We start from the raw sequence: 27,442 nt of genomic DNA, 5'->3' as shown, positions 1-27,442 counted from the left end.
AGTTCTCCAGAATTTACTTTCCTGAGATCTGGCAGTTCAATAAATGCATTCCCCAGCCCCCACTTCAACGTCTCTCCTATATCCTTCTGACCTTTAATACTGTGTAACATTAGATGAAAAATTGATTTTTTTGGCTACTTAATTTGCAGCTGAAGAAAAAATATACTGTTTAAGGTGTTAAATATTTTTACACGCAACAAACCTGGCACGAATCTAACCTGTATGCACATTTTAGAGGTACAGGCGTAAATGTCAGTGCTATAATTTGTTATAAGTTTCTGATGACCAGCAATGAAAATGACCACGGATTCTCACAATTCAAACCACTTTTACGTAAATGTGAACTTTCCTAAAACAGCCAAGGGAGAGAATTTTCCATCCAAGCTCATAGAGTCTCTAAGAGATACTGATAGCATTGTTCACTGGGGTAGGTGTTCTTTGAGAAAAGCCTACAAATATTAGGTTCTTTCTGGGACTATGCTTTGACCTTTAGTAAAAATGTGCTTTAAGACATTAGTTATTAAAATGAAAGGAACAGTTTTTAATGCCTGAACAACTGCCATTTCATATATTCAGCCCTGCTGAAGGCTATACCTTACAAGTCAGCAGTGTTTAAAAAAAAAAAAAAATTTGGTGACTTCACTTAAATTGCTCACTTACCAGACGTGAAGCAGAGTTATAAGAAACCATGAATTGAATGTATCAGGCATCTGACACCCTAGAAAATAATAATAAAGTATAAATACGTGAGGGTTCAGAGGAGAAATATCGCCTATATTTTAAATATTGGTAGGAATCTGTTCAACTAAATATATGGCAGTTATAGTGCTCTGTGATTATACTACCATAGAGAGGGCCAGGAGAACCACAGAATAAGACTACGAGTTGAAAGAGTATTGAATGCAGTCAGACAACCAGCCCTCTAGTTCCAGCCCTGTTACCACTTTGCTGTGTGGCCTTGGGCAAATCACTTTTCTTCTCAGAGGCTGTTTTCTCACTTTGTATAATGTGGCCTAGATGATCTCTATGGTTCCTTCCAACTTACATGTTATTTTCCCTTCCTGGTCTCAAATTCTTCTGGAAAGCTAGGAAGACACTACTTTGCCTACCCGAATTAAGTACAGGCTTTTTTTACTTGAGCCCTGCTAAGTCTAAGTTCTAGTTTCTTTTTCCTGTCTTCCTTAAGGTGACCCAGTGTACTAGGAACATGGGAATGCTGAATGACTCGTCCAAAATAAATGACCAGGAGAAAGAAATGGGGCTGTAGGGAGCTGTAGTTGAATAAAAAAAGCAGATTATATCTAATGAAAGGCCATTCATCAACCTGTAGGAATGATAAAACTGGGCTTTAAGTTACCAAAACTCAGGTCAGTGCTTAGCCATCCAAACCTCTCAATTCTCAGATCTCTAGGAAATGCCCCTGGCTAGATGAGGGGTCCTCCACTGAATGCTGAATGTGCCCACCCTGTTACATGACAGGGAGAAAAGCAAAAGCAAGAGGACAAAGAAAATGAGTAACAGTGGGAAATGCAGGCCCTTCGGGTACAATCAGTCCTTTGGAGAAATGACTCAAGATAAAAGGGATATATACTGCCTTGCAGCAAACAATGAAGTATACAATGTACTAAATGATAACACAAAGGGGCCATTCGGAGAGAAAACACAGGGTAGGACCTCTGTGAGGGACACTAACACTGCCAGTAATAATAAAGAGCAGTAATTCCTTATAGGCTTACTATGTGTGACATTATAATTGGTGCTTACAGGCATAAGCTCAATGAATCCTACCAGGCCTATGAGGTGGGTATTAATATTACCCTCATTTGACAGGTAAGAAAATGGACTCCTAGAGATCATGACAACTGCCTAAGGTCACACAGCCATGAAATGAAACACCTGGGATCAAACTCAGATCTGCTTGATTCCAGGCACCATGTTCTTAATCACTAACTGCTTCTCTAACACTATAATCAGAACCTAACATTCACTAAGGGCCCATACTTCCTGCCAGGTCCACTGCTAGTCATGTCAATAATTTTCTCACTTAATCCTCACTTTAACCCTGAAGGGAGGTATTATAACACTCATTTAGAGGCTCAAAAAGGCTAAGTAACTTGAGGGCAGCCACAATATTAACAAGCTCGCGGTTGGGCAGGAGTTTAAGTCCAAGTCCGTCACAAAGTGACACCAAAATACTCTGGTGAGTGTACTGGGAGGTGCCCAGCAGTTGTCAAGTGGACTTCCTCTTGGAACCCAGCAGGAGGGAGGTGAAGGCTGGCCTGGCCAACCATACAGCTATTAAGATACATGCCATCTGAGAGTGGGCCAACCACCCTCCACCTAGAACAAGAATAGCCATGAGAAACTCTCAAGCCCAGATCTGAAGTTGGGTCTTTTTTGGATGCTAGAACAAAACATTAAAAAGAAAAGTTTTCTTGGAAGTCTGTCTTTCAATCTGGAAAATGAAATTTGGCTGCTTCTAAAGGACAATCTGTTCAATTGCTACCTCTACATCAAAGTTTCTCAGCAGCCTCCAGGAGCCTTTCCAATTTTCTCAGAGAGGGAATCAGTTCTTGGGCTGGAAAGCAAAGACAGGCCAGCAGCTGGACTTGGGTCACAATTTTCCATTCTGGGGGTCGGCTCAGGGCTGAGGATGGGAAAAGAGCTGCATATTGACTCCCTGTATCCACTGGGGTCAGAACAGAAACCCAGAGTAAAGCCCTAAAAAACAAGACCACTAAATGTCTGAGCATGAGCAACACAAAGCACAGCAGATCTTTAGCTCAATGAACTATGTTTAAACACTTCAAAGCTAAAATCTGTTACTGTCTTCTGCCATGATCACACTCTTGCAACAATATACACTCAGTGCATTATTTTCTGAGGCTATGTACTTTCTTCCTCACTACCAAGTTGGATAAAATTAAATAATTCATTGCTGTTATGGAGTGGCAGTATTAACACTGTTGTTTGTTTAATGCAGATTTTAGGGTCAGACCTCCTGATTCAAAACCTTGACTCTACCTCTTACTTGCTATTTGACTCTGGGTAAAGTTATTTAGCCTTCTCTGTGCCTCAGCTGTCTTCTCTGTAAAAATGGGGAGAACAAGAGAACCTACCTTATAGGGATTTGTGAGGACTAAACGAGATAAGGCCTGTAAAACGTTTAGCAAAATGGTTAATAGTTAATACGTACTCAATAAATATTCACTATGGTTGTTTCTCAGTGAATTATTTAAACACTAGGGTTTAAAATATCTTAAATAGGTCACTATTTAAGACTGTGTCAATAAAATGATGAACCTCAATCACTGACTCAGAACTTACTCATTAAGGAGCCTCCTCTCCAAGGTAGTAAGTCTTTTAAGAGCTAAAAACAAAGCAGTTTTCAGGCAGTATGGAATTAAACTTTACTGATTGGCCCCCTCTGCTCCAAAGTGCTCTTCATAACAATACTGATCTCCAGAAGACCAGTTAGCAAACCACTGTATGCTCACAGAGGGTATGCTCATTTATGTCACAAATGATATACACCATCAGAACATCTTGAAAACAACAGGTGGCTGGCTGTTAAGGTTATCTCACCAGTCAGAACCCCCAATGTGTAGGCCTCTGGATCAAGACCTTTGAACACCTTGGCTCTGAGATGACAGAGAGTCTATAACTTGGGGCCTACCCACTAGGCTATTATAGGCCTATTGTTTATTCACAAGCACACTGTTAGTGAACAACTCATTCTTATACAATCTTCATGAATTAACACTGGCTTCGCTTTTGTTGGAAGAGTGAGGATGATAGTGTTGAGCTACCTAAGCCTCTCTATCCTTTTAAAAAATTACTGAATGCTCAGGACTCTAAAAAGTCAAGTCCTTAAATACCAAAAGTCTAAGAGAGCAACAGCCATTTTAAAGGTGTAATCTTGGAGGTGCCTGGGTGGCTCAGTCCGTTGAGCGTCCGACTTCGGCTCAGGTCGGGATTTCACAGTTTGTGAGTTCGAGCCCTGCATCGGGCTCTGTACTGACAGCTCAGAGCCTGGAGCCTGTTTCAGATTCTGTGTCTCCCTCTCTCTGCCCCTTCCCCATTCATGCTCTGTCTCTCTGTGTCTCTCAAAAATAAATAATGTTAAAAATAAATAAATAAATAAATAAATAAATAAATAAATAAATAAATAATACAGGTGTAATCTTGGAACCAATATATATATTCTCTTCCTTTACCCCAAACCTATCTGGCCTACTCTGTAGAATCTTTCTTTAGAAGATGCAAGGGTGGGAGCACCTGGGTGGCTCAGTCGGTTAAGCGTCCGACTTCGGCTCAGGTCATGATCTCACGGTTTGTGAGTTCGAGCCCCGCTTCAGGCTCTGTGCTGACAGCTCAGAGCCTGGAGCCTGCTTTGGATTCTGTGTCTCCCTCTCTCTCTGCCCCTCCCTGCTCGTGTTCTATCTCTCTCTCTCTCTCTCAAAAATAAACATTAAAACAAATTAAAAATAGAAGATGCAAGGGGCACCTGGGTGGCTCAGTCAGTTAAGCGTCTGACTTTGGCTCAGGCCATAATCATGGTTTGTGAGTTCGAGTCCCACATCAGGCTCTGTGCTGACAGCTTGGAGCCTGGATCCTGCTTCAGATTCTGTGTCTCTGTCTCCCTCTGCCCCTCCCCTGCTGGTGTTCTATCTCTCTCACTCTCTCTCTCTCTCTCTCAAAAATAAATAAACATTAAAAAAAATTTTTTTTTAAAAAGAAGATACAAGAAAGTCAGTCTCATTGTTTCATAGATATTTATCTGCCTCCAAATGGTATTTACCAGATTGGATCCCTTTTTTATTCACTTGCCACAGTTTGGAACCACTATGGTTTGATTTTAAAATTTAACCTACCCATAAATTACAAAGATGGACCACAATGGAGCATAATACAAATGAACAAGCTGTAAGTCTAAAAGGCAACTCTCAGGGCACCTGGGTGGCTCAGTCTGTTAAGTGTCTGACTTCAGCTCACATCATGATCTCACAGTTCATAAGTTTGAGCCCCACATCAGGGGTTGTGCTGTGCTGCGCTGTGCTGACAGTTGGGAGCCTGGAACCTGCTTCAATTCTGGGCCTCCCTCTCTCTCCACCCCTCACTTCCCTCCACCCTCAAAAATACATAAAACATTAAAAATAATAATGAATGGGTGCCTGGGTGGCTCAGTCAGTTTAAGTGTCTGACTTTGGCTCAGGTCATGATCTTGCAGCCCATGAGTTTGAGCTCCACATCGGGCTTTGTTGCTGACAGCTCAGAGCCTGGAGCCTGCTTCAGATTCTGCATCTCCTGCTCCTCCCCCATTCACACTCTGTCTCTGTCTCTCACTCTCAAAAGTAAATAAACATTTAAAAAATTTTCTTTAATAATAATAATGAAAAAAAATAAAAAGCAATTCTCAAACTGAGTCCAAAAAAACCTTAAGCAAGGGGCGCCTGGCTGGCTCAGTCAGTAGAACATCTGACTCTTGATCCAGGGTCATGAATTCAAGCCCCACATTGGGCAGCGAGCCTACTTTAAAAAAAAAAACAAAAATAAAAAATAAAACAAAAAAACCCAAAAACAAACAAAAAACTTAAGTAAGTGGGGTGTCACTTAAAAAAATGTACTGCCTCCCCAGGTAACATTCAAAAGGCAAAGCTAGAACAAAGCTCAATGAAGCGTTTGTCCTCTAATACATATAAACATCAGTTTACAATACTAATAGAATATCTCCTAGAGGAGTTCTCATTTAAAAACAATAAAATACAAAAATATTAAGATGGATTACAGTTTATAATTTACAATTACATTTATTCATAGGCAGTATGTTACAGGCAGTATGTTACAGTGGAAAAATTTCTGGCCTTTAACCTAGACAACACAGGATCAAGCCTTAGCTAGGCAATTTTGGGAAATCATGTAGTCTCTTTAAGTTTTAACTGTTTCTGAAAAGAAAATAAAAATGAAAATAATACAAGCCTTTCCTATCCTATAAGGCTTTGTAACTTCTAAATGAGACAAATGTAAAAGAATATCATGTAAATGCGAATTATTAAAATATAATGGTAATAATTTTTATAAACTTTTATTTTTATAGTTTACAACAGATTATAAATTGAAACATAATATGTTACCTTAAATATCTAATAATAATCTCATTATGCAATCTATAATGTTAACTCAAGGATCTTCAATAATGAAGACTGGCTAAGACAGATAGCAAGTAAACATCCTTTCAAAATAATTATAAGTAATTTATGAGTTACTTATGAAATCAAATATTAAATAGATATCTGAGGATGAGGTTTTAAAAAGATCTGATGAGGGGTGTTTGGGTGGCTCAGTTGGTTCAGTGTCTGACTCTTGGTTTTGCCTCAGGTCATGTTTCACAGTTCATGGGATCAAGCCCCATGTTGGGCTCTGTGCTAACAGCATAGGGCCTGCTTGGGATTCTCTCCTTCTCTCTCTCTACCCCTCCGTTTGTGCATGCACGTTCTCTCTAAAACTAAACAGTTATAAATAAATAGATGAAAGAAAGAAAGAAAGAAAGAAAGAAAGAAAGAAAGAAAGAAAAGAAAGAAAAAGATCTGATGAGTGGCGCCTGGGTGGCTGTTGGTTAACCATCCGACTTTGGCTCAGGTCATGTTCTCAGTTTGTGGGTTCTAGCTCCACGTCAGGCTCTGTGCCCTGAAGCCTGCTTCAGATTCTGTGTCTCCCTCTCTCTCTGCCCCTTTTCTGCTCAGGCTCTTGTCTCTCTGTCTCTGTCTCTGTCTCTCTCTCTCTCAAAAATAAACAAACATTTAAAAAAAAAAGATCTGATGAAAAATAATTGGGGACATGTATTCCAAAAACCACTTAAGAAAAATCCAGGGACACCTGGGTGTCTCAGTTGGTTAAACAACCAACTCAGTTTTGGCTCAGGTCATGATCTCACAGTTTCGTGAGTTCAAACCCTGTATCGGGCTCTGTGTTGACAGTGCAGAGCCTACTTGGGATTCTCTCTCTCTCCTCAACTCTCTCTGCCCCTCCCCCACTCATGCTATCTCTTTCAAAATAAATAAACTTTAAAGAAGTATTGAAAAATCCAACTTCTAATTCAATAGTTTCTTCATCAAGCAGAGAAAATATTTTCTCCTTTCAGACTAAACTCTCCCCAAATGAGAAATTTTTAGAGATTAAAAAGAAGCAGGGAAGCTTTGTCACTATAATAAATAAGAAACAGAAGGTAGACACTAAATCAGGATTACAACTCAGTAGGGTATTTTAAGTTTCTAATATTAACATCAATCTGCTGAAATTGTAAAAATCACCAAAACAACTTGCATTTGGTTTTAAAAATCCAGAATAGTTATTAAATAATCAAAACTGCATCTACCTATCTTCCTTGTTATTAACATAATTATATATGAACAATTGCTGTCGGTGAAAAATATCAAGTAGGTGTTTGTGGCTTGCAGGATAATGGTGGTTATGTACACAGCACATACACATTTCTTTCCAAAATCTGTAGGACTGGAAACAGCTTAAACTTTCCAAATTACTTTATAAGTATCTGCTTTAACTAAACTTAATAACTAAACAGTTTACAGCATCAAAATGAATACTGTATTGATATAATCAACTGCTAATGGTGGTCTAAACCAGTAAAACTCTTTGGGAAAGCAAGTTTTCTTTTTTTTTTTATTTTTTTTTATTTTAAGAGAGAGAGTGCAAGCAGGGGAGAAGGGCAGAGGGAGAGAGAGAGAGAGAGAAAGCGAAAGAGATCGAGAGAGAGAGAGAGAGAGAGGAGAGAGAATCTCATGCAGGCTCCACACTCAGCATGGAGCCCAACACGGGGCTTGATCCCACAACCCCAGGATCATGACCTGAGCCAAAATCAAGAGTTAGATGCTTAACTGACTGAGCCACCCAGGTGCCCTGGAAAGCAATTTATCAATGGGATATAAATAATAAAATTATATGTACCTTTTGACCTAATCATCCTTCAACAGAAAGAAAAAAAAAATCATTAGGCATATGCCAGGATTAACCAAAACAATTAAAAACTAGAAATAAAAGAGCAATGATTGGCAGAAAGCTCATTTCATGTCAAAATGCTAAGTAAAACATCCAGAACGTAGAACAGGATTTGTTTTACTATGACTACTCATACGTAAAAAGATACATGTGTAGAAAAATGTCAAAGTAGTGGACAAATTTTTAGGTTTCTTTTTTTTTCAAACTTGTTAAAATGTCTAATCTATAGGGTTCTTTTGGCCTGTTTATTCTATTAAAAGAGAAAAATAAACAGCTTTTATTATATACTTTATGCAGAAAAAACTGCTTCACCAATGACTCAAAACCTATTCCACGAAGATATTAACAGTCATAAAAATGAAAAGTAGAATCTTTTTTTTTTTAAAGATTTTATTTTTAAGTAACCTCTACACCCAATTTGGGGCTCACGACCAAAAGTCACATGCTCTACCAACTGAGCCAGCCAGGCACCCCATGAAAAGTAGATTCATTTTCCTTTTCAGAACTATCAAAAACAGTAACTTACTTAGAAAGAATTCCTCGAAGTCAGTTTTCTCCACACAGCTAGTATACATGCGCAGGGCCGCAATCTTAATCTTCTAGACAAAAAAAATAAAACCAAACTCAAGATATGACCAAGTGGATATTCTAATGCTATTAGATGTAGGTCACAAAATCTTATATTTGTCTAACTAGAATGATGAGTCCAAACCTGTCACTAGGCACATTTAACAGCTTAACCAACATCAATTATTTCTTTTTCTTAAAGCCAACCATTCACAGACTTAAAACAATTTTTATATTTATGATTTAGCATTAAAATGTCAAAAAGATTTTTCCAATATTTAAATGAAATATTTCCTTTAATTCAACTCATTTCATCACATTTGAGCCTCTATACCACTGTTCAGCATCATTCACATTAACTCTTTATAATCTGAAACCCTTTAAAAAATTACCCATTCTTCTGACCAAAATCAAACAAGCCAAACAAATAAACAAACAAACAAAAACAAAACAAAAACTCTCAATCCTTCAATCTTTCCTCAGAAGCACTACTATCCATTCTGTAAAAGTTTTTTTTTTTTATGCCTTGGGGAAGGGGTCATTTTTTTCTATATTTTCCCTAGTTTTATAGTTTGCTGATTAAGAAGACTGTGCTTACAAATAAGGGTTTTTAATGAATGTAAAATAAAATACAGTAAAAGGATCAACTGTTTACTATTCCCCAAAGCACTAAGAACTCTCTTAGTACCTTTAAAAAAAAATGTTTTTTGGGGCGCCTGGGTGGCGCAGTCGGTTAAGCGTCCAACTTCAGCCAGGTCACGATCTCGCAGTCCGTGAGTTCGAGCCCCGCGTCGGGCTCTGGGCTGATGGCTCAGAGCCTGGAGCCTGTTTCCGATTCTGTGTCTCCCTCTCTCTCTGCCCCTCCCCCGTTCATGCTCTGTCTCTCTCTCTGTCCCAAAAATAAATAAACGTTGAAAAAAAAAATTTTTTTTTAAATATGTTTTTTAATGTTTATTTATTTTTGAGAGACAAAGAGAGCACAAGCAGCACAAGCAGGACAGGGGCAGAGAGAGAGAGAGGACAGAGGATCTGAAGCAAGCTCCGAGCTGACAGCAGACAGCCGGATGAAGAGCTTGACCTCACAAACCACGAGACCATGACTTGAGCTGAAATCAAGAGTCATGCTTAACCAACTGAGCTACACAGGTGCCCCAAATTCTCTTAGAATCTTGATCTGAGTGGTGGTTTTAATTTAGTCACTGAGTTATATACTTAAGATTTGTATATTTTACTGTATGTACACTATGCCTTCATAAAAATAAATCTAAAAGTGAAAAATAAATTATTTTATGAGGTGAACTGTAGGCCTGAAGACCAACTCAGTGCTCAAGTAAGGAAGTATTTCTAAGGACTGTGAATTAAATAAATTAGTCCATCCACAAAAGGCTTACAGAAGCTTATTTTTTCTTAAAATGACAGAGAATTACAAACGCAAATATGCAGACTAAAATAATCTACACAAACTGAGAATGAAATAGCAAATGAAGACAAAACAATCTAGAATTTTAGTAAAGCTATGTTTTTAAGGTTCAAAGTCACCAAAAATATACTATACCCAATACTATATAATGGTCATATTTATCTATACAATCTAGAGTCAAAACAACAGTGTCTCTGATGGGCAGAAATACCTCGAATAAATTAAAGAAGGATTATGTTTCAAATTATAATTAAGATTTTTTTTTCTTTGCTAATTTGATATCTGTCATGTTTTTAAGGCTTTCAGAGTAAAGCTCACATAGGGGGAAACAGAATAAACATATAACAACTGGAAAAGACATACCTACATGGGGAATAAATCAGCATTAGAAAAGCAAATTAAACATAAAAGCAAGCAAAAAGAAAGATATAATAAAGATCAGAGACCAATAAAATTGGAAACAGAAAAACAGCACAGAAAATCAAAGAAGCCAAAGCTGGTTCCTTGAAAATATCAATAAAATTGACAAAACATTAGTAGAACCGATCAAGACAAGAAAAAACAGAAAAGATAAAAATTAGCAGTATCAAGAATCAGAAAGGAGGGGCACCTGGGTGGCTCAGTCGGTTAAGCGTCCAACTTCAGCTCAGGTCATGATTTCGAGGTTCCCGAGAGTTCGAGCCCCACAACAGAGCCCAGAGCCTGCTTCAGATTCTGTGTCTCCCTCTCTCTCTGCCCTCCCCTGCTTGCACTCTGTCTCTCTCTCCAAATAAATAAACATTAAAAAAAAAAAATTTTTTTTTTTAAAAGAGGGGTGCCTGGGTGGCTCAGTCGGTTGGGCATCTGACTTCGGCTCAGGTCATGATCTCACAGTTTGTGAGTTTGAGCACCATGTCAGGCTCTGTGCTAACAGCTCACAGCCTGGAGTCTGCTTCAGATTCTGTGTCTCCCTCTCTCTCTGCCCCTCCACTGCTCACACTCTGTCTCTCTCTCTCTCAAAAATAAACATTAAAAAAAAAAAAAAAAGATACTAAATCTACATAAACTCTTCCAGAAAACAGGAGGGAAGAATACTTTCTAGCTCTTCTATAACGCTAAGATTACCTGAAATCAAAACCAAAGTCATCAGAAGAAAATAAAATTATAGAACCATAGCCTTCATGAACATAGATGTAAAAATCCTTGGCAAAATATTAACAAATCAAATCCAGCAACATTTTCTTAAGATTTCTTATTTTTAAGTATCTCTACACCCAACATGAGGTTCAAACTCAACCCCAAAATCAAGAGGTGCATGCTCTACCAACTTAGCCAGCCAGGTACCCCAAATCCAGCAATGTATTTTTTTGAGAGAAAGAGAGAGACAGAGAGAGAGAGAGAGAGAGAGAAAGAAAGTATGAACAGGGGAGAGGGACAGAGGAAAAGAGAGAATCTTAAGTAGGCTCCACGTTCAACACAGAGCCCAATGCAGGGCTCAATCCCACAACCTTGGGATAATGACCTGAGCTGAAATCTAGTATAGGACACTCAACCAACTGAGCCACCCAGGCACCCTAATCCAGCAATATTTCAAAAGGGCAATAAATCACGACCAGCTGGGATATATCCCTGGAATGCAAAGCTGATCCAACATTCACAAAGCAATCAATGTAATTCACCATATCAGCAGGCTAAAAAAGAAGCCTATTCACCTTTGCTAACATCTGCAGCTCTTGGGAGTATTTGACACAGAACACATTTTGGGAAGTACTGGTCTATACCATCATTAAACTAATGATATCCTAATATGATCATCCTAATCCTTTGGCTTTGAAGGGCCTATTTCCATTCTCAAGACAGAGCATTTAAGATATCTGTTAGCTCTTCACTTCAGTCAACAAATAATTTATTGAGTACCCAACTCAGTGCCTGACATGGATTTGGATATTGGGAATACAGAAGTGAACAAGGAAGTCAAAAACTCCTGCTTTCATGAAACTTATGGCCTACTTTGACTACAGACACATTTATAATTTTTTTTTCTTTTTGCCTATAAACAAAAGAGAAGACATAGAACTTTACTGGTAACCAAAGGAATGCAAATTAAATTAAAATATACCATTTCACACCATCTAATTTGTAAACATTAAACAGCTTGACTGTATCAAGCGATGGAAATGGTATCGAACATTTAAATCCTACTTACAGATATATAAACTGATATAACAACTGATAAGTATAATTTAACAGCTGATAAATATAAGTTAATGGCGCACCTAGCTGGCTAAATAAGTGTAGCATGCGACTCTTGCTCTTGGGGTTGTGAGTTGGGTGTACAGATTACTTAAAAATAAAATCTTAAAAAAAAAAATACTGTTAAAAATGTTCATACACTAGTACCCAATAATTCTATTTCTCTTTCTCAAGAAACTCCTGCACAATTTAAATGGTACTATTATTATGAAAAGCCTAAAACAAGTGTCTTTAGTAGAGGAATAGTTAAGCTGTAGTTTCATTATACAGTGTGAAGCTAATCAGCAGTTGAAATGACAAAAATCAGGTCTCTACTCAAAAACATGTTTACTAATAAAAACAGGTTGAAAAGATACCACTTATATAGTTTATATATGAACACAAAATAATAGTATATATGTTGTTTATGGATAATATATGAGTGGCAAAAGAACAGAATTTTACAAGAGGATGACAAAAACCAACTTTAGAACAGTAGTTATCTCGGTGGAGAAAGAAGGGAAGAAATGGAAGGGAAGAAAGGAGAAATGGGCGGGAGTTTTTTCTGTAAAATTTTATCTTGGAAAAAACAAAACTAAGGCAAATATGGTAAAAATTAATATCTGTCAAATATGGGTACTGGTATATAAACATCAACGCATTTACAATTTTAAGTAAAACTCCTAATGGTCTATTTCTTGATTTTTAACTCCGCGTTTTCCTTCAGATTCTTATACAGAAAGTCCTCTAAGTTCATAATTAATTATTCTGCCTGAGGAAAGGCAGATTTGCCACCAAGACCCAAGTCATCCCTTGAGAAGGTTTTCTCACATGTTCATGAAGAAAGCCTTCATCACAAATAATGAAGACCTCAGCAGATTGGCCAGTGCATTTACACAGCGCTCATAATATGGCAATCAGGAGCATTTTATAGTTCCTCGCTTTTCCTGCAGTGAAGCCAAACCTTAATACTTGGGTGAGCCATTAGCCTGGACAAATGTCTAAAGCAAGTTCCCTAAGACCATCACAGAGGGACTGGAAATAACTTGGGGAAAGGATTTCTTCAAGATTCACACAGTAATTTAAGTTAAAGAGGTAGGTCAGACTAAATTCCATCCTGTTAATACAGATTGTTCTGGTTCTCAGATGACTTCATGTTTATTTCATTCTAACTTTGGAAGACCTCATCAGTGTACCTGATGAAAACACAAGCACCTAAGACAGCTTTAAGAAATGCAAATCAGCTCTCCCACTGACTGAGGCATCTCATACCATCTTACAAGATGAAAAATGAATGTAGTAAAAAGTTTGCACTAACAGCTGTGTGAGTTGGAGGGGCTTTGAAGTCATTTGAACCTTCTATTTCATACTGGAATTCCTTCTACAACATTCTTGATTCACAGTCAACCATCTGGGCCACTGTTAAAACAAGTCCAATGACCTTGTGAGGTTACCTATCCCCCTAAAGGACAATTCTTGTTGTTAGATTTTTGTTTTGTTGAATGTAAATCTGCTTCATGTAACATTCATGAAACATCCACTGCCCACTGGAATACCTTAGTTAGATTCTCTCTCTCTCTCTCTCTCTCTCTCTCTCTCTCTCTCTCTCTTTTTACAAATACCTGAGAAGAAACGTCATCATGTCTTCTCTTTTCCAGGTTAAGCATTCCTATTTCTTTCAACCACTCTTCATTCAACACACTTTCTGAAGCGTTCACAAAACTCACTGCCCACTTCTGAGTACATTCCAGTTTGTCAGTGTCCTTCTGAACAGAAAGAATTTTTTGGTTTTATGTTAGTCTGGAAACTGCCTATTCTATGGCATGTGGCTGAACCTGATAAACATTGTCCTTGTTTTATCTGATACTGCCACATAAAGATAATGGGAAAGAATGTTTATTTTAGGACAAATAGGTAAGGAAAAGCTACATTTAAATTCCTAAATATGAATCTAGAAGAAAAATGAAACTACACATGAAAATGTTACGGAAGGGGCGCCTGGGTGGCTCAGACGGTTAAGCGGCCGACTTCGGCTCAGGTCATGATCTCACAGTCCGTGAGTTCGAGCTCCGCGTCGGGCTCTGTGCTGACAGCTCAGAGCCTGGAGCCTGTTTCAGATTCTGTGTCTCCCTCCTTCTGACCCTCCCCCGTTCATGCTCTCTGTCTCAAAAATAAATAAACGTTAAAAAAAAAAAATTAAAAAAAAAAAAGTTACGTAAAAAAAAATGGAGGAAAGACAGTTGATATTGCCGTCAAGCAGATATTTTTCTCCCTAATGAAAGACATACGAAAACACAAAACTCAAAGAATCTTTCCAGGGCAATCCAATCCAAGGGTCTAGCCATAGATTTCTGAGTCAACATTTGCTGAAAAGGGCTTGCAATCTCTCAAAATGGAAAGTTATACCTATGTTTTCCCACCTATATTTTACTAGAATGTCATACTTTGATGTTTCTATCACAAACTAAAAAAATAAAAGTTACAGAAAGTAGACACTACCACATCACAAAAGACTTTAAAATGCAAATATTAAGCACTTTGTTGAGGTAACAAAGGAACCAACAAAAATCAAAGGCTAACTTAAACTACAACAGTGAAGAAATTTTCCTGATGATTTAGTAATCCTTCAAATGGTAGCCAACTTTCCCTCTGGAATCATAAAAAAACAGACTAGACAAAGCAATGGTAGCAACCAAGTGGAACTCAACCATCAAGAAATAAATAAAACAGTAAATTTTTCCCTTTTTTTTCTTTCTTTCTGCTCATTTCCCTTCTCTTTTAATTAATTTCTAACTTTCAAACAAAATACACTAGCTTTTAAAACCAAATGCCATAATCACAAACATTTTTTAATAAGGGAAAAGATTCTTATTAAAAACATTACCAAATATACCAATGATTATCATTTGCCAAAAAATTAAGATGTAAAAAAGATAACTTTAATGAATATAATTAATATTTCACTGATGATTAGGAAGGCACTTCATAGTCTTAGGGTCTCAAGAACATCATCATTACCTAGGATATGTGTTATCTTTTTTTCTAATTTTTTTTGATGTTTATTTATTTTTGAGAGAGACAGGGAGAGGCAAGAGCACGAGTAGGAGAGGGCAGAGAGAGGGAGACACAGAATCCGAAGCAGGCTCTGGGCTCTGAGCTGTCTGTACAGAGCCCGGTGTGTGTATGGCGGGGGGTGGGGGGGGGGCTCAAACTCACGAACCACAAGATCATGACCTGAGCCGAGGTTGGACACTTAACCGACTGAGCTACCTAGGTGCCTGATGTGTGTTATCTTCTATACTTTTCAAAGCCCCTTAAAAACAAAATGCTTGGGGCACCGGTTGAGCATCTGACTCTTGGTTTCAGCTCAGGTCATAATCTCGTGGTTTCATGGGTTCGAGCCCCACACCGGGCTCTGCACTGGCAATGCACAGCCTGCCTGGGGTTCCCTCTTTCCCTCTCTATCTGCCCTTCCCCACCTGTGCTGTCTCTGCCTCTCTCAAAAATAAATAAACTTAAAAAAAAATTTTTTTAATATGCTTGTGGAATCACGATTTGCTTTTCAGAATTTATGTAAAAAGGAGATACAGAGAGAAGCCTATACTTGCTGCAATGAGAACTGTTAGGAAGAGAGCCAGACATTCCAAGAAGAAACTACAAGTAAAGTCTGTAATAAAATTCAAATTCTAATTTGAATTCACCCTGTTAAAATGGTATAACTGTCATTATTTGATCATTTAGGGCAAAGCTATGTTTTCTAGAAAAGTCCTCCTTACTGCTTTGCATTGATTTGCTTTTGATTAATACAGAATTTATGACTGATTAGGCTTATCCAACATTCTAACAACCCTTGAAAAGCACTAAAAGGCATTCTGCTATAAAAATAGAGAGAAATGCCAGCATCAGGAGATAACTGGGCTGAGAAAAACTCAATGATTAATGTTTTATTATTTTAATTAGTTAGAGGCACTGTTATAAAAACCCACGGGCAATATGCACCTGATGCAGAGAAGATATTCATTCATATATAGCAATTACTATAAAACAGATAACGTGCTAGGCCAAGGCTTGGCTAGGAATGATACAGCTAGCAAATAACCCTCCATAAGAATTACAATAAATTGCAGAATTGACTAGTTAATTTAAAACATGCTTATTAATAAAATTTTAACAAAAATCACTATAATGACCTAGTGAAAAAATGATTTATGAATATGGATTCATCAGAGAGTAATATTTTCTTAAGAATGCTGCCCTTCAGGGGCGCCTGGGTGGCGCAGTCGGTTAGGCGTCCGACTTCAGCCAGGTCACGATCTCGCGGTCCGTGAGTTCGAGCCCCGCGTCGGGCTCTGGGCTGATGGCTCAGAGCCTGGAGCCTGTTTCCGATTCTGTGTCTCCCTCTCTCTCTGCCCCTCCCCCATTCATGCTCTGTCTCTCTCTGTCCCAAAAATAAATAAACGTTGAAAAAAAAAAAAAAAATTAAAAAAATAAAAAAAAAAAGAATGCTGCCCTTCAGAACATTTGGCCCATCTACTTCCTTAGAACTCATTTGTATGGCATATCATGTAACAAGATCCTGGAAAGCCCAGTCTTAGCTTGCACTGAGATACTTCTAAGGAATCAGGCTAAAGGAATGAGGGAGTAGTTCAGCCCCACACGTTACATAGATTTAGAATGGGAAGGTGGAGGGAGACAACACATTTTCAAGTTCTCAAAATAATATATGAATTTCACAAAAGCAAAACAGAAGCTTTAAAAAATCTTCTATGAGGAGCAGAAAGCACAAAGCCCAAAAAGAAAATGAGAAGAACTTAAAAAGACTTTACCCATTTACTGTATTTCAAAGGTCCTGTAAATCCCATGGCTTCTATTATTTTTGTGAAGGTACCAACTTTCTCCTCAACAGGCTGTGGGGAATCCTTGGTAGTAAAAAGCTATTTAATCAAAAAGAAGGGGACAAAATTAGTTGCAAAATAATTTTTTAAAAAGAATGCTTTTGTTTCTCATTAGGCCTAAGCACATTTTTATTGCTTAGATTTTTTTTTTCCACCTAGAATTTTTAATTCTCATTTTTCTGGGCATCTTATCACTCAATACAAACACATCTGGAATTCTATCTGATATGTGTCCTCGAAATTTCAGAGCCATCTCACTGACCATATGCCTATGAACCCATGTCTAGAAAATGATAGATTTGGGCTATCAGAATAAAAATTCTATGGAAAAGAATACTTTTAAAAGGATATCTTGACCCTCATCTCCCAAAGAATCCTGAGAAGAATGTTGTATGTTTTTGACATAACAGGAAAAGGAAAGAGAACTACTGTCTGAAAGTCAAAAGTCATTCAAAATCATAGTCACCCAAAGCAAGCACTGAATAAATGTTTCTAAACTCATATTTTTTTAGCATAACAAATTTTATTAATAACTATAGAAGATATGAGTCTTATAGTTTGCAAATAAACTCCAAGAAAAACTTATTCTAATGCTAAGCTTCTCCAAATGAAGGCAGGCTATATAATCAATAAGAAATTCTCCAGAGGACACCTGGGTGGCTCGCTCAATTAGTTGAGCATCTGACTCTTGATTTTGGCTCAGGTCATAATCCCAGGGTCACAGGATTGAGCCCCATGTCGGGCTCCACACTGAACATGAAGTCTGCTTGAGATTTTCTTTCTTTCTTTCTTTCTCTCTCTCTTTCTCTCTCTCTCTCCCTCCCTCCCCCTCTACCTTCTTCTCTGCTTATGAACATCTGCTCTCTCTAAAAATAAATAAATTAAAATTCTAAAAAAAAAATAAGAAAGAAATTCCGCAAAAGTTAAATATTATTTTATTTTTAGCATAAAAAATCCACAACAACTTTCTTCTCTAAAGTGTCTTCCAGGGGCACCTGAGAGGCTCAGTCAGTTAAGCATCTGACTTTGGCTCAGGTCATGATCTCATGGTTTTTTGAGTTTAAGCCCCACCGTGGGCTCTGGGCTGACAGCTCAGAGCCTGGAGCCTGCTTTGTATTGTGTCTCCCTCTCTCTTTGCGCCTCTCCCACACTCTCTCTCTCTCTCTCAAAAATAAGTAAACATTTTTTAAAAATTAAAAAAATAATAGTGTTTTCCAAGCAAGACACTACAGTGGAAGAAATACAGGACACTGGATCAGAAGTCTTCAGTTCAATCAAATATTCAGTTGGTCTGTCACTTATCCTTGTGACCTTGGGCAAGTCACTTCACTTCCTTGAGCCTCACTTTCTGCATTCAATAAAATTCCTTTCCTCATCCAGCTAACAATTTTACTGAGATTCAGACAAGAACACCTGTGTGAAAATAATCTATAAATGTAGAAAGCACTAATAATTCTCACCTTATTTGTGGTATGATACTTCCTATTCCACTGTACATCTATCCCAGGAATCTGTTCTGATCCACCACACGCTAGGGACTGGCTTATCTGAGGCCACTAGGGATTAAAAAAAAAAACAGATGTAAGCAACAGAGAGCATTCACTTAGTTAATCTGAGTAGAGCTACTTCAAAGCAAAGACCATAGTATCTTTCCAACCTTGTTTAACCTAGCTCCTGGTCATGTGATCACTAAACGAATCCAAGATGGGCACTAAAATGGTATCTGATACATGGTAGATACTCAATAAACATCTCCTAGATACATGAATAAATGAAAGGATTCTGTCCTGGAAACCTGGAACTAAATAAATCTGAGTCAATTCTAGGAACCAGAATTGCAATAAATACCTATCTAAACATTAGTAGCAGTGTGGAATATGGGGGGGGGAAGACTCTTAACAGTCCATTTTAAGTTTAAAACCTGCTTCTGCCACTTACAAGCTGGGTGGCCATAAGCAACTTACTGAACCTCAGTTGTAGGGAGGATTAAAGAAGATAACACATGTAAAGTACCTTTCACAAAATAATAAATAGTGGAAACTTCCATCATCACCAAAATTACTGTTGTTCAGATCAGAATTGCCTCCCTTTTATGTTCACATTGCATTTGAATGCACTTTGGCAATAAAATAACCATTATTTTCAACTATCATGTGCCAGGTACTATGCTAAGCGCCTTACATGTATTACCTTATTTAATTATCACCATAACACTATTAGGTTGGTATTAAAATCAAGACTAATAGGGGCGTCTGGGTGGCTCAGTCGGTTGAGCGGCTGACTTCGGCTCAGGTCACGATCTCACGGCTTGTGAGTTCAAGCCCCGCGTCAGGCTCTGTGCTGACAGCTCAGAGCCTGGAGCCTGCTTCATATTCTGGGTCTCCCTCTCTCTCTCTCTGCCCTCTCCTGCTCATACTGTCTCTCTCTGTCTCTCAAAAATAAATAAAATAAACATTAAAAAAATTTTAAAAAAATCAAGACTAATAAACATAGCTTTGAAAATAAATTCCTAAGGGAAAAAATTTTCAAGTAAGAGAGCCTCACTGTAGCATTTTTCACAAGAGTGAAAACTCGGGGGGGAAAAAGTCCAATAAGATTTCCAATAAGATGGTTAATTAAATTACAGTAAAATTATTCAATGGAAAAATCAGGTAGTCACTGAGATTTTTTAATAGACTTTATTTTTTCAAACAGCTTTAGCTTCACAGAAAAATTGAGGAGGAAATACAGAGAGCTCCCATAAACCCCTTCTCTATACATTTATCTGACACTATCACCATCTCCCAGCAGTGGTGCATTTGTTACAACAGATGAACCTACCCTGACACATCATTATCACCCAAAGTCCATAGTTTACATTAAAGCTCATTATTTCTGACAACATGGAAACACTTATATGTATAAAATTATAGGTAAAAACAAGAAAGTATATGGGCATCTCTAGAAAGAAACATACAGAAATGAAAGAGTTATGTTGTTAAATTAGAATTATGGATGAATTTAGGAATATAGTTTCCAAAATCTCAATACTATCATATTACCTTTACCAAAAAAGGGGTGAGAGGAAGCAGAAGGAGGGTCACCCCTTTAATTCTGGTTTATTCCAAGAAGAGAGGAGACACATGAAATGAAAATGATTTTTTTCTTTAATGCTAATGAGGGAAAGATGGAATTTCTAATCAAGAATTACCATTTACTTTTCTTTCCAAATAAAGATATTAAAAAACTAGTTAGGATTCTTCTGTTCAGTCCCAGGAATACTTATGCTTTAACTCATAGGTACTAAGTAGGCTCTGTAAAACAGACTAAATACAGACTACCTCCCATTACATCACATACATCAACGTAATGGTCCACCTAGAACACAAAGCACTTAAAACAGGTTCAAAGAACACAATTGACAACAATTACAACTAGCAAGTTCTCTTCTACTAGATTACATGATCCTATATATAGATTATATAGCTCCAGGAGTAACCAATGGATTCCCTATGTGACTGTCTCACCAACTGCTGTATTTCTGTCTGACCATTATTCATGAGCTAACATTTAACACTATTTGAACTACTGAAGTACCCAGGTACCTAACACCAAGGACACCACCTAGTTTCCCCAAACCTACACATATATATAAACACACACATTTACTTACTTGCCCCTCAAAAAAGACTCCCTTGACCTTTAAAGACATCAATTTTTTCCTTTATTTAAATTGAAAATATACCAATAAATAACTTTTGTAAAAGAAAAAACTACTCTGAAATATTCAAATGTCACTTTTTCAAAGAGGCCTTCTCTGACCATTTTATCTAAAAACAGTTTTGGTAGAAACTAGGTATATTACCAGAATCAGGTATAGCATGTTAGATATGGGAAACACTCAAGCATGTGTTGAATGAACAAACTCAACCACTTACATGGTTATTTCTTATTTCCTTCTTGTCCTTATCTACATACATGCCATGCATACATGCTGCACTCACCCAACCTTTATTAAATGCACACAATATGCCAGTCTTTACGTCCAGTTTTAGAATACAGACAATCCCTATCCTCGAAGAATTCATAGTCTCGTGGAGAAAAGAAAGAAGACTCACTACACAAGAAACAGAACCAAGTACCATATTTTAAAATGGTTAAAGATCATACACACACACACACACACACACACACACACACACACACACACACACAGAAGTGTTAGCAAAGCTGCAGAGCAACCAGAACTCTCATACACTTCTGGTGGAAGTGTAAAATGGTACAATCACTCTGAAAAATTATTTGGCTGTATCCAAAGAAGCTGAATGTATACACATTCTATAAAACTCAGCAATTCAACTTCTAAGTATACAGCCCAACAGAAATGTGTTTACAAAAAAAAACATATACAAGAATGTTCAGAGCAGCACTATTAATAATAGCCCAAACTGGAAATAATCCAAGTACCCATCAATGGATAAATGGATAAATGAATCATGGTATATTTTTATAATAGTATACTACACAATAATGAGAATGAATAAACTATAACTACACAGAACAATATTGATGAATTTCTAAAACAAAGTTGAATGAAAGCAGACAAACACAAGAGAGTATATACTGTATGTTTAAAAGATAAAATTATTTTATGATATTCAAAGTGAAGACTGGTTAAACTTGGTTATGGGTGGTGACTGGGGGGATCAAGGAGCTTCTTGGGTTCTATTTCTTGATCTGGGTGCTGGTTAGCTCACTTTGTAATGATTAGTTCAGCTGTACACTTATGATTTATGCCTTTTTCTGTATTTTTATTATACTTCAGTAAAATGTACAAAAATGCTTAAAGGTATGTAATGAACAGTGTAAACAACAGAAATTTGGAGGGAGAAAAGAATTACCTAGAGTCATCCAAAAAGACTTCACAAAGAAGCCTTAAGAAGTGGGCAGGATATGGGGGCACCTGGGTGGCTCAGTAGGTTGGGTGTCTGACTTCGACTCAGGTCATGATCTCATGGTTTGTGGGTTTGAGCCCCGCATCGGGCTCTGTGCCGACAGCTCAGAGCCTGGAGCCTGCTTCAGATTTTGTGTCTCCCTCTTTCTCTGCCCCTCCCCCCCACACACTCACTCTCTCTCTCTCTCTCTCTCTCTCTCTCTCTCTCTCTCTGTCTAAAATAAATAAACATCAAAAAGTAATTAAGAAAAAAAAAGAAGTGGGCAGGATAGAGAAGGTGAGTGAGAAGACAAAGTTGAGAAAGTACAGTATGGTAGAAGAGAAAACACTGAGTCAGAAGCCCCAGCTCTGCCTATCATAAATTTGTTTTGAGAACCAAATAAAACAATGTGAAAAAGATAAGCAAACTACAATGCATAACATAAATGCAAAGACCTGCTCCAGACAACTCCAATGATACTCTTTTGCAGACAGCCCCTCATTAAAATGAATATAAGATTTCACTTTTATTTTTTGTTTTCAAAAAATTCTAAAAGTAGAGACCTCCCTGATCTGAAAGAGGAAGGGAGAGGGGAAGGGGAAGGGGAGGAGGAGAAGGAGGGCAAGGAGAAGGGAAGGGAAGGGGGAAAAGAAGGGAAAGAGGAAGAGAAGGGAAGGAGGAAGGGGATAGGGTAGAGGAGGGAGCAGAAGGGGAGAGAAGGAGAAAGGAAAGAGAGAAGGGAAAGGGAAAGGGGAGAGAAGGGGAAAGGTAAGAGAAGGAAAGGGGGAAAGGAAGGGGCAAGGGGAGAGAAGGGGAAAGGGAAGGGTAGGAAAGGGGGAAGGGGAAAGGAGGAAGGGAAGGGGAAAGAAGGAAAGGAAGAGGAAGGGGGAAGGGAAGGGAAGAGGAAGGGGAAAAAAGAAAAAAGGAAGGAAAGGAGGGAAGGACTCAAGCAATTACTGAATATTGTGGGTGTATGTATCCGTTCTTTTAAAAAGCTCTACCAAGGCACAGTCTACCTTACACCTCTTTTATTTTCTGTCCCATTGCTCAATATCATTCTGGGCATAGAGTCGGCACTCAATAAAACTTAGGTAGATTTTTTTCTTTTTTCTTTTTTTTTAAATAGAAGGACAATCTGGAGAAGTCCAGAAAATAACCACAGGAGTGATCAAAGAGATGAATAAAAGGTCCTAGTGGAAAGGTTAAAAGGAATTAAAATGAAAGGCTAAAATGTTTAGCTTGGAGAAAAAGCAACTGAAGAACTAAGGAGTAACTCAGAATAACAACACTTGAGCTGGAAGAAATCTGAGATCTAAGTCCAAACTTTTCATTTCACAGATGAGGAAACTAAGAACTAGGGAGAGTTTGCAACTTGCTTAAGGTAGTTTTAGGACAATATTTTTGTTTGTTTGTTTCAGTATATACAGTAAGGATGAAATTTACCCAAGTAGCAATGAACATACAAATAGCAACAAAACAGCAGTTACAATTTATTGAAGCTCTCCTATATGCCCAGGACGTATATGCTTGATGTTTTACTTGCATCATCTCACAACAATTTTGCAAGGTTGGTAGTATTTTTTCCTATTTTGGAAATGAGGACACTTAAGCCCAAAGAAGTAAAGTTCATTAAGGGATTAAACATATATTCAGAGCTATCTTTTTTCCCCTACATCAAGCTGCTTTCAAAAACCTAAATAGGGGTCAATAACATATGCTCATGCACACCTAGCACAAAGATGTAGATTTCTAAACATCCCAAATATCATTCTCCAATTAAAGGAATCAGGGCTCCTTAGGAGAAACTGTTGAATCTAGGACTAAAGCAAAGAAAATACAAGATAAACCTGAAACATCTTGTGGTGCTAGGAAATAAAGAATGTTCAAAAATAATGAAAGCATGTAGAAAAGGAACTTGAAGGAGTTCCTAACAGCCAAACCTGGGACAATCTGATCAACAAAATAAATAATGGCATAATAAATTATAACTCATAGAAGGAAATAAATATCTATGAGCTCATACTCATATAAATAGTTGAATAAATAAATGGAGAAGTGACACCTCTTCCTTACAGTACAATTCCAAGCAATAAATATAGTAGTAATGATGGAAATAGAAAATAATCATTATACAAACACCAGAGTAATGATTACTGAAGTCAAGAACCATCAACAGAATTACCACATGATGCAGCAATCTCACTTCTGGGTATATATCCAAAAGAATTCAAAGCAGGCTCTTGAAGAGATATTTGCACACTATATTAATACAGCATTATGCACAATAGCCAAGATGTGGAAGCAACCCAAATATCCATCAAAATGGACAAAGCAAATGTGGTATATACATATAATGAAATATTATGTAGCCTTAAAAAGGAAGGAAATCCTGTCACATACTACAACATGGATGAACCTTAAGGACAATATGCTAAGCAACATAAGTCACAAAAGGACAAATAATATATGATTCCACCCATATGTAATATCTAAAATAGTCAAAATCATAGAAACAGAAAGTAGAATGTGGTTGCCAAGGGTAGGGTGGGGTGGAATTAGTGTGTAACAGGTGTAGAATTTCAGTTCAGCAAGATGAAAAAATTCAAGGGATCTATTGTATGACAATGTGAATATATGTCACACTACTAAACTATATACTTCAAATGGTTAACATAGTAAATTTAATGTTATGTGGGTTTTTTTAAACTACAACTTTCAAAATAATTAATTAATGTTATGTATCTTAACAACAACAAAAAAAGAACTATTGATGGATGCTAAAAGTAGTGAGCAAAAGTATGATGAGAAACAAGACATCTGCATAGTCTCTAAGTATCTGCTCACATGGTACTTACTAATTACAAAAGGGAAAATAGTAACTTCATAGTAGGGAAACCTGACAGGCACCAATTTAATAATCAAGTGATTAAAGTCAATGTCACCAGTAATAGGACACACTGGCATTATATATCCCCGGATATTTTACACTAAGAAGGGAATATCACTTTTGCCAAAAATGCATGACCTAATTATAAGAAACCCAATTGAAGAACCAAAAAAAGGACATTAGTAGAAAAGACTGGTAAAATTGGACTGAGTTGCATAGATTAGTTAATAGCATTATATCAATGTTAATTTCCTGGTTTCAATAACTACACTATAATTATATAAGACACTTAACATTAGAGAAAGCTAGACAAAGAGTATTTGGGAACCCTACTGTTTTTACAACTTTTCTGTAGGTGTAAATTATTTCAAAATAAAAAAAAAATTTAAGTACACTCACCAAAATATGACAGAACTTTAAAATGTTTTTGTAAGTTTATTTATTTATTTTGAGAGAGAGAGAGAGAAACAGCGAGGGAGGAGCAGAGAGAGAGGCGGGGGGAGAAAGGATCCAAAGTGGGCTCTGTGCTGACAGCAGCAAGCCCAATTTGGGACCCAAACTCATGAACTCCAAGATCACGACCTGAGCCAAAGTCAGACGCTTAATCAACGGAGCCACTCAGGCACCCCAAAATATGACACAATGTTAAGTTTATGTAGGAAAGACAGACATGATGGGGTGCCTGGTGGCTCAGCTGGTTAAGTGTTGAACTCTTGATTTCAGCTCAGGTCATAATCTCACAGTTTGTGGGGTCAAGACCTGCGTTGGACTCCACACTGACTCCAGCGGGGAGAGCCTGCTTAAGATTCTCTCTCTCTGCCCCTCCCTCTCTAAATAAATAAATAAATAAATAAATAAATAAATAAATAAATAAATAAATACTTAAAAAAAAAAACAAAGAGATGAGAATACAACGTCCCTCGCTTTTTGAAAATGGTTAACAGGATTATAGCCTAGGACATTATCTTAGAGATCATGTGATACTATTACTCAACAAATGAAGGTTTCTTTTATGTCATGCCCTTAGTATACACTCTTCCAACTATTGCCTGAATATTTCCAGTAACAGGAAATTTACTATGTAAAAATTTAGCCCACCCATTCCATGACACCACAATTCTAATTAACATAAAGCTCTTCTTAATTCTGAACTAAATACGCCTCCTAGTCAGACATGTACCTGAGGAAAATCAGAGTTTTCCAACCAGGGGTCCTCGAAGTGGGAAGATGTGCCAATAAAGCACATGTCTAGTTTATTTACCCTGGCTAAAATTATATCCTGTCAGCATGAGATAAAGCACTCTAAGTTATTTACATGGATGTTTTGCTATAATGATGTCTCAGAACCTAATATAGTACCTGATACATATTAGGTAGTCAATAAATGTTTATTGATTCAAAGAATGAGGCACAAGTCAGAGATTCACACAATGAGTTCCCCCCTCCACCAACTATATACACACAAAAACAAATGACTTAGAACTCTATGATAATTCTATTAAAATTTTCCATGCACAAAAAGTAACAGAATGTCGCCCACTCTGAAAAGAAATACCTGCATGCCTACACAAAGTAGATGCCTCTTCTGTATAGGCATATTCTTCATTCATTCAACATACATTCAGTGCCTACTCTGTGCCAGGGTTAGTGAGCTCAGGAAATACAGGCACAAACAATACATGTCCTCAGAAGGGCAAGGTTTACACACTAATTAGGGGGAATTACACTATATTTTAAATAGTTGTAATATATTTATATGAATAAATTATATAATATATCAAAAATAATTTTAATCACATCACATATGAAAAAGAAGTTAATGGCTACAGAAGGAATTCATATAAATTGGTAAGAGTTTATATGAATAAATTCCCATAGATAAATGGAGAAAAGATATAAGCATATATGATTTTCCATATATGGAAACTGGAATACAACTGGTAAACAGAAAAATGTTTAACCTTGACAGATAAAGAAATACAAAGCAAAACAAAATAACATTTTCTACCCTGTTAAAATTTTTTTTAAAACACCCAATTTAGAGGAAGTTAATGAAAAACTAGTTATATATACATTGCTGATGGCAATATAAACTAAAACCACCTTTTGGAGAGAGAAACTGCCCATACTCATTGACCCAGGGTATACCCTCCTAGGAATTCATCTTTAATAAAGTAAAAATTTATTAAACTATCAAGAAATAGTAACTACACTAAAGCCTACGACAAAAAAAATTTTTTTTTGCAAATAATTTTAGTATCAAAGTCTAAGTAAATAGAATAACATGTAGCCATCAAAAAATATAATTATGCAATCTATCTAAAATGAATAATGTCTGCTCCAATAAGTAAAAAGGCACCAGAAAATAAAATTCTGTGGATATTTGTTAAGGTATCTACGGAAAAAATTAGTATGCACACACTGGAGTCCTACATAAGGACTGGAAAAAAACCAGCAGATGTTTTCACGTTTGAGGTCATGGGTGACTTTTATTTCCTTTATTACTAAATTATTTGTATAATTAACAAAAATC

At 37.1% G+C, this 27,442-nt stretch overlaps 1 protein-coding gene across 4 annotated transcripts in view; it reads right to left on the bottom strand.

Moving 5' to 3' along the window:
• Positions 1 to 27,442, bottom strand: part of UQCC1 (ubiquinol-cytochrome c reductase complex assembly factor 1) — a 101,897-nt gene that overhangs the window by 59,002 nt on the left and 15,453 nt on the right. Inside the window, exons 3-7 of one of the 4 annotated variants that reach the window (XM_040447230.1) lie at positions 18,570 to 18,665; positions 17,041 to 17,148; positions 13,837 to 13,977; positions 8,543 to 8,615; positions 661 to 718 (exon numbers count right to left, since the gene is read on the bottom strand). In XM_040447230.1, coding sequence (XP_040303164.1) covers positions 661 to 718; positions 8,543 to 8,615; positions 13,837 to 13,977; positions 17,041 to 17,148; positions 18,570 to 18,665 — 476 coding nt within the window. The remainder of the gene's footprint in view (positions 1 to 660; positions 719 to 8,542; positions 8,616 to 13,836; positions 13,978 to 17,040; positions 17,149 to 18,569; positions 18,666 to 27,442) is intronic. The other 3 variants (XM_040447232.1, XM_040447233.1, XM_040447234.1) reach the window with 3 other exon arrangements.

This window comes from Herpailurus yagouaroundi, unplaced genomic scaffold (assembly GCF_014898765.1).
Source record: "Herpailurus yagouaroundi ecotype Mexico unplaced genomic scaffold, PumYag 196, whole genome shotgun sequence".
Taxonomy (NCBI): domain Eukaryota; kingdom Metazoa; phylum Chordata; class Mammalia; order Carnivora; family Felidae; genus Herpailurus; species Herpailurus yagouaroundi.
The sequence above is the reverse complement of the archived record's forward strand: the minus strand, read 5'-3'. Positions and strand labels throughout refer to the sequence as shown.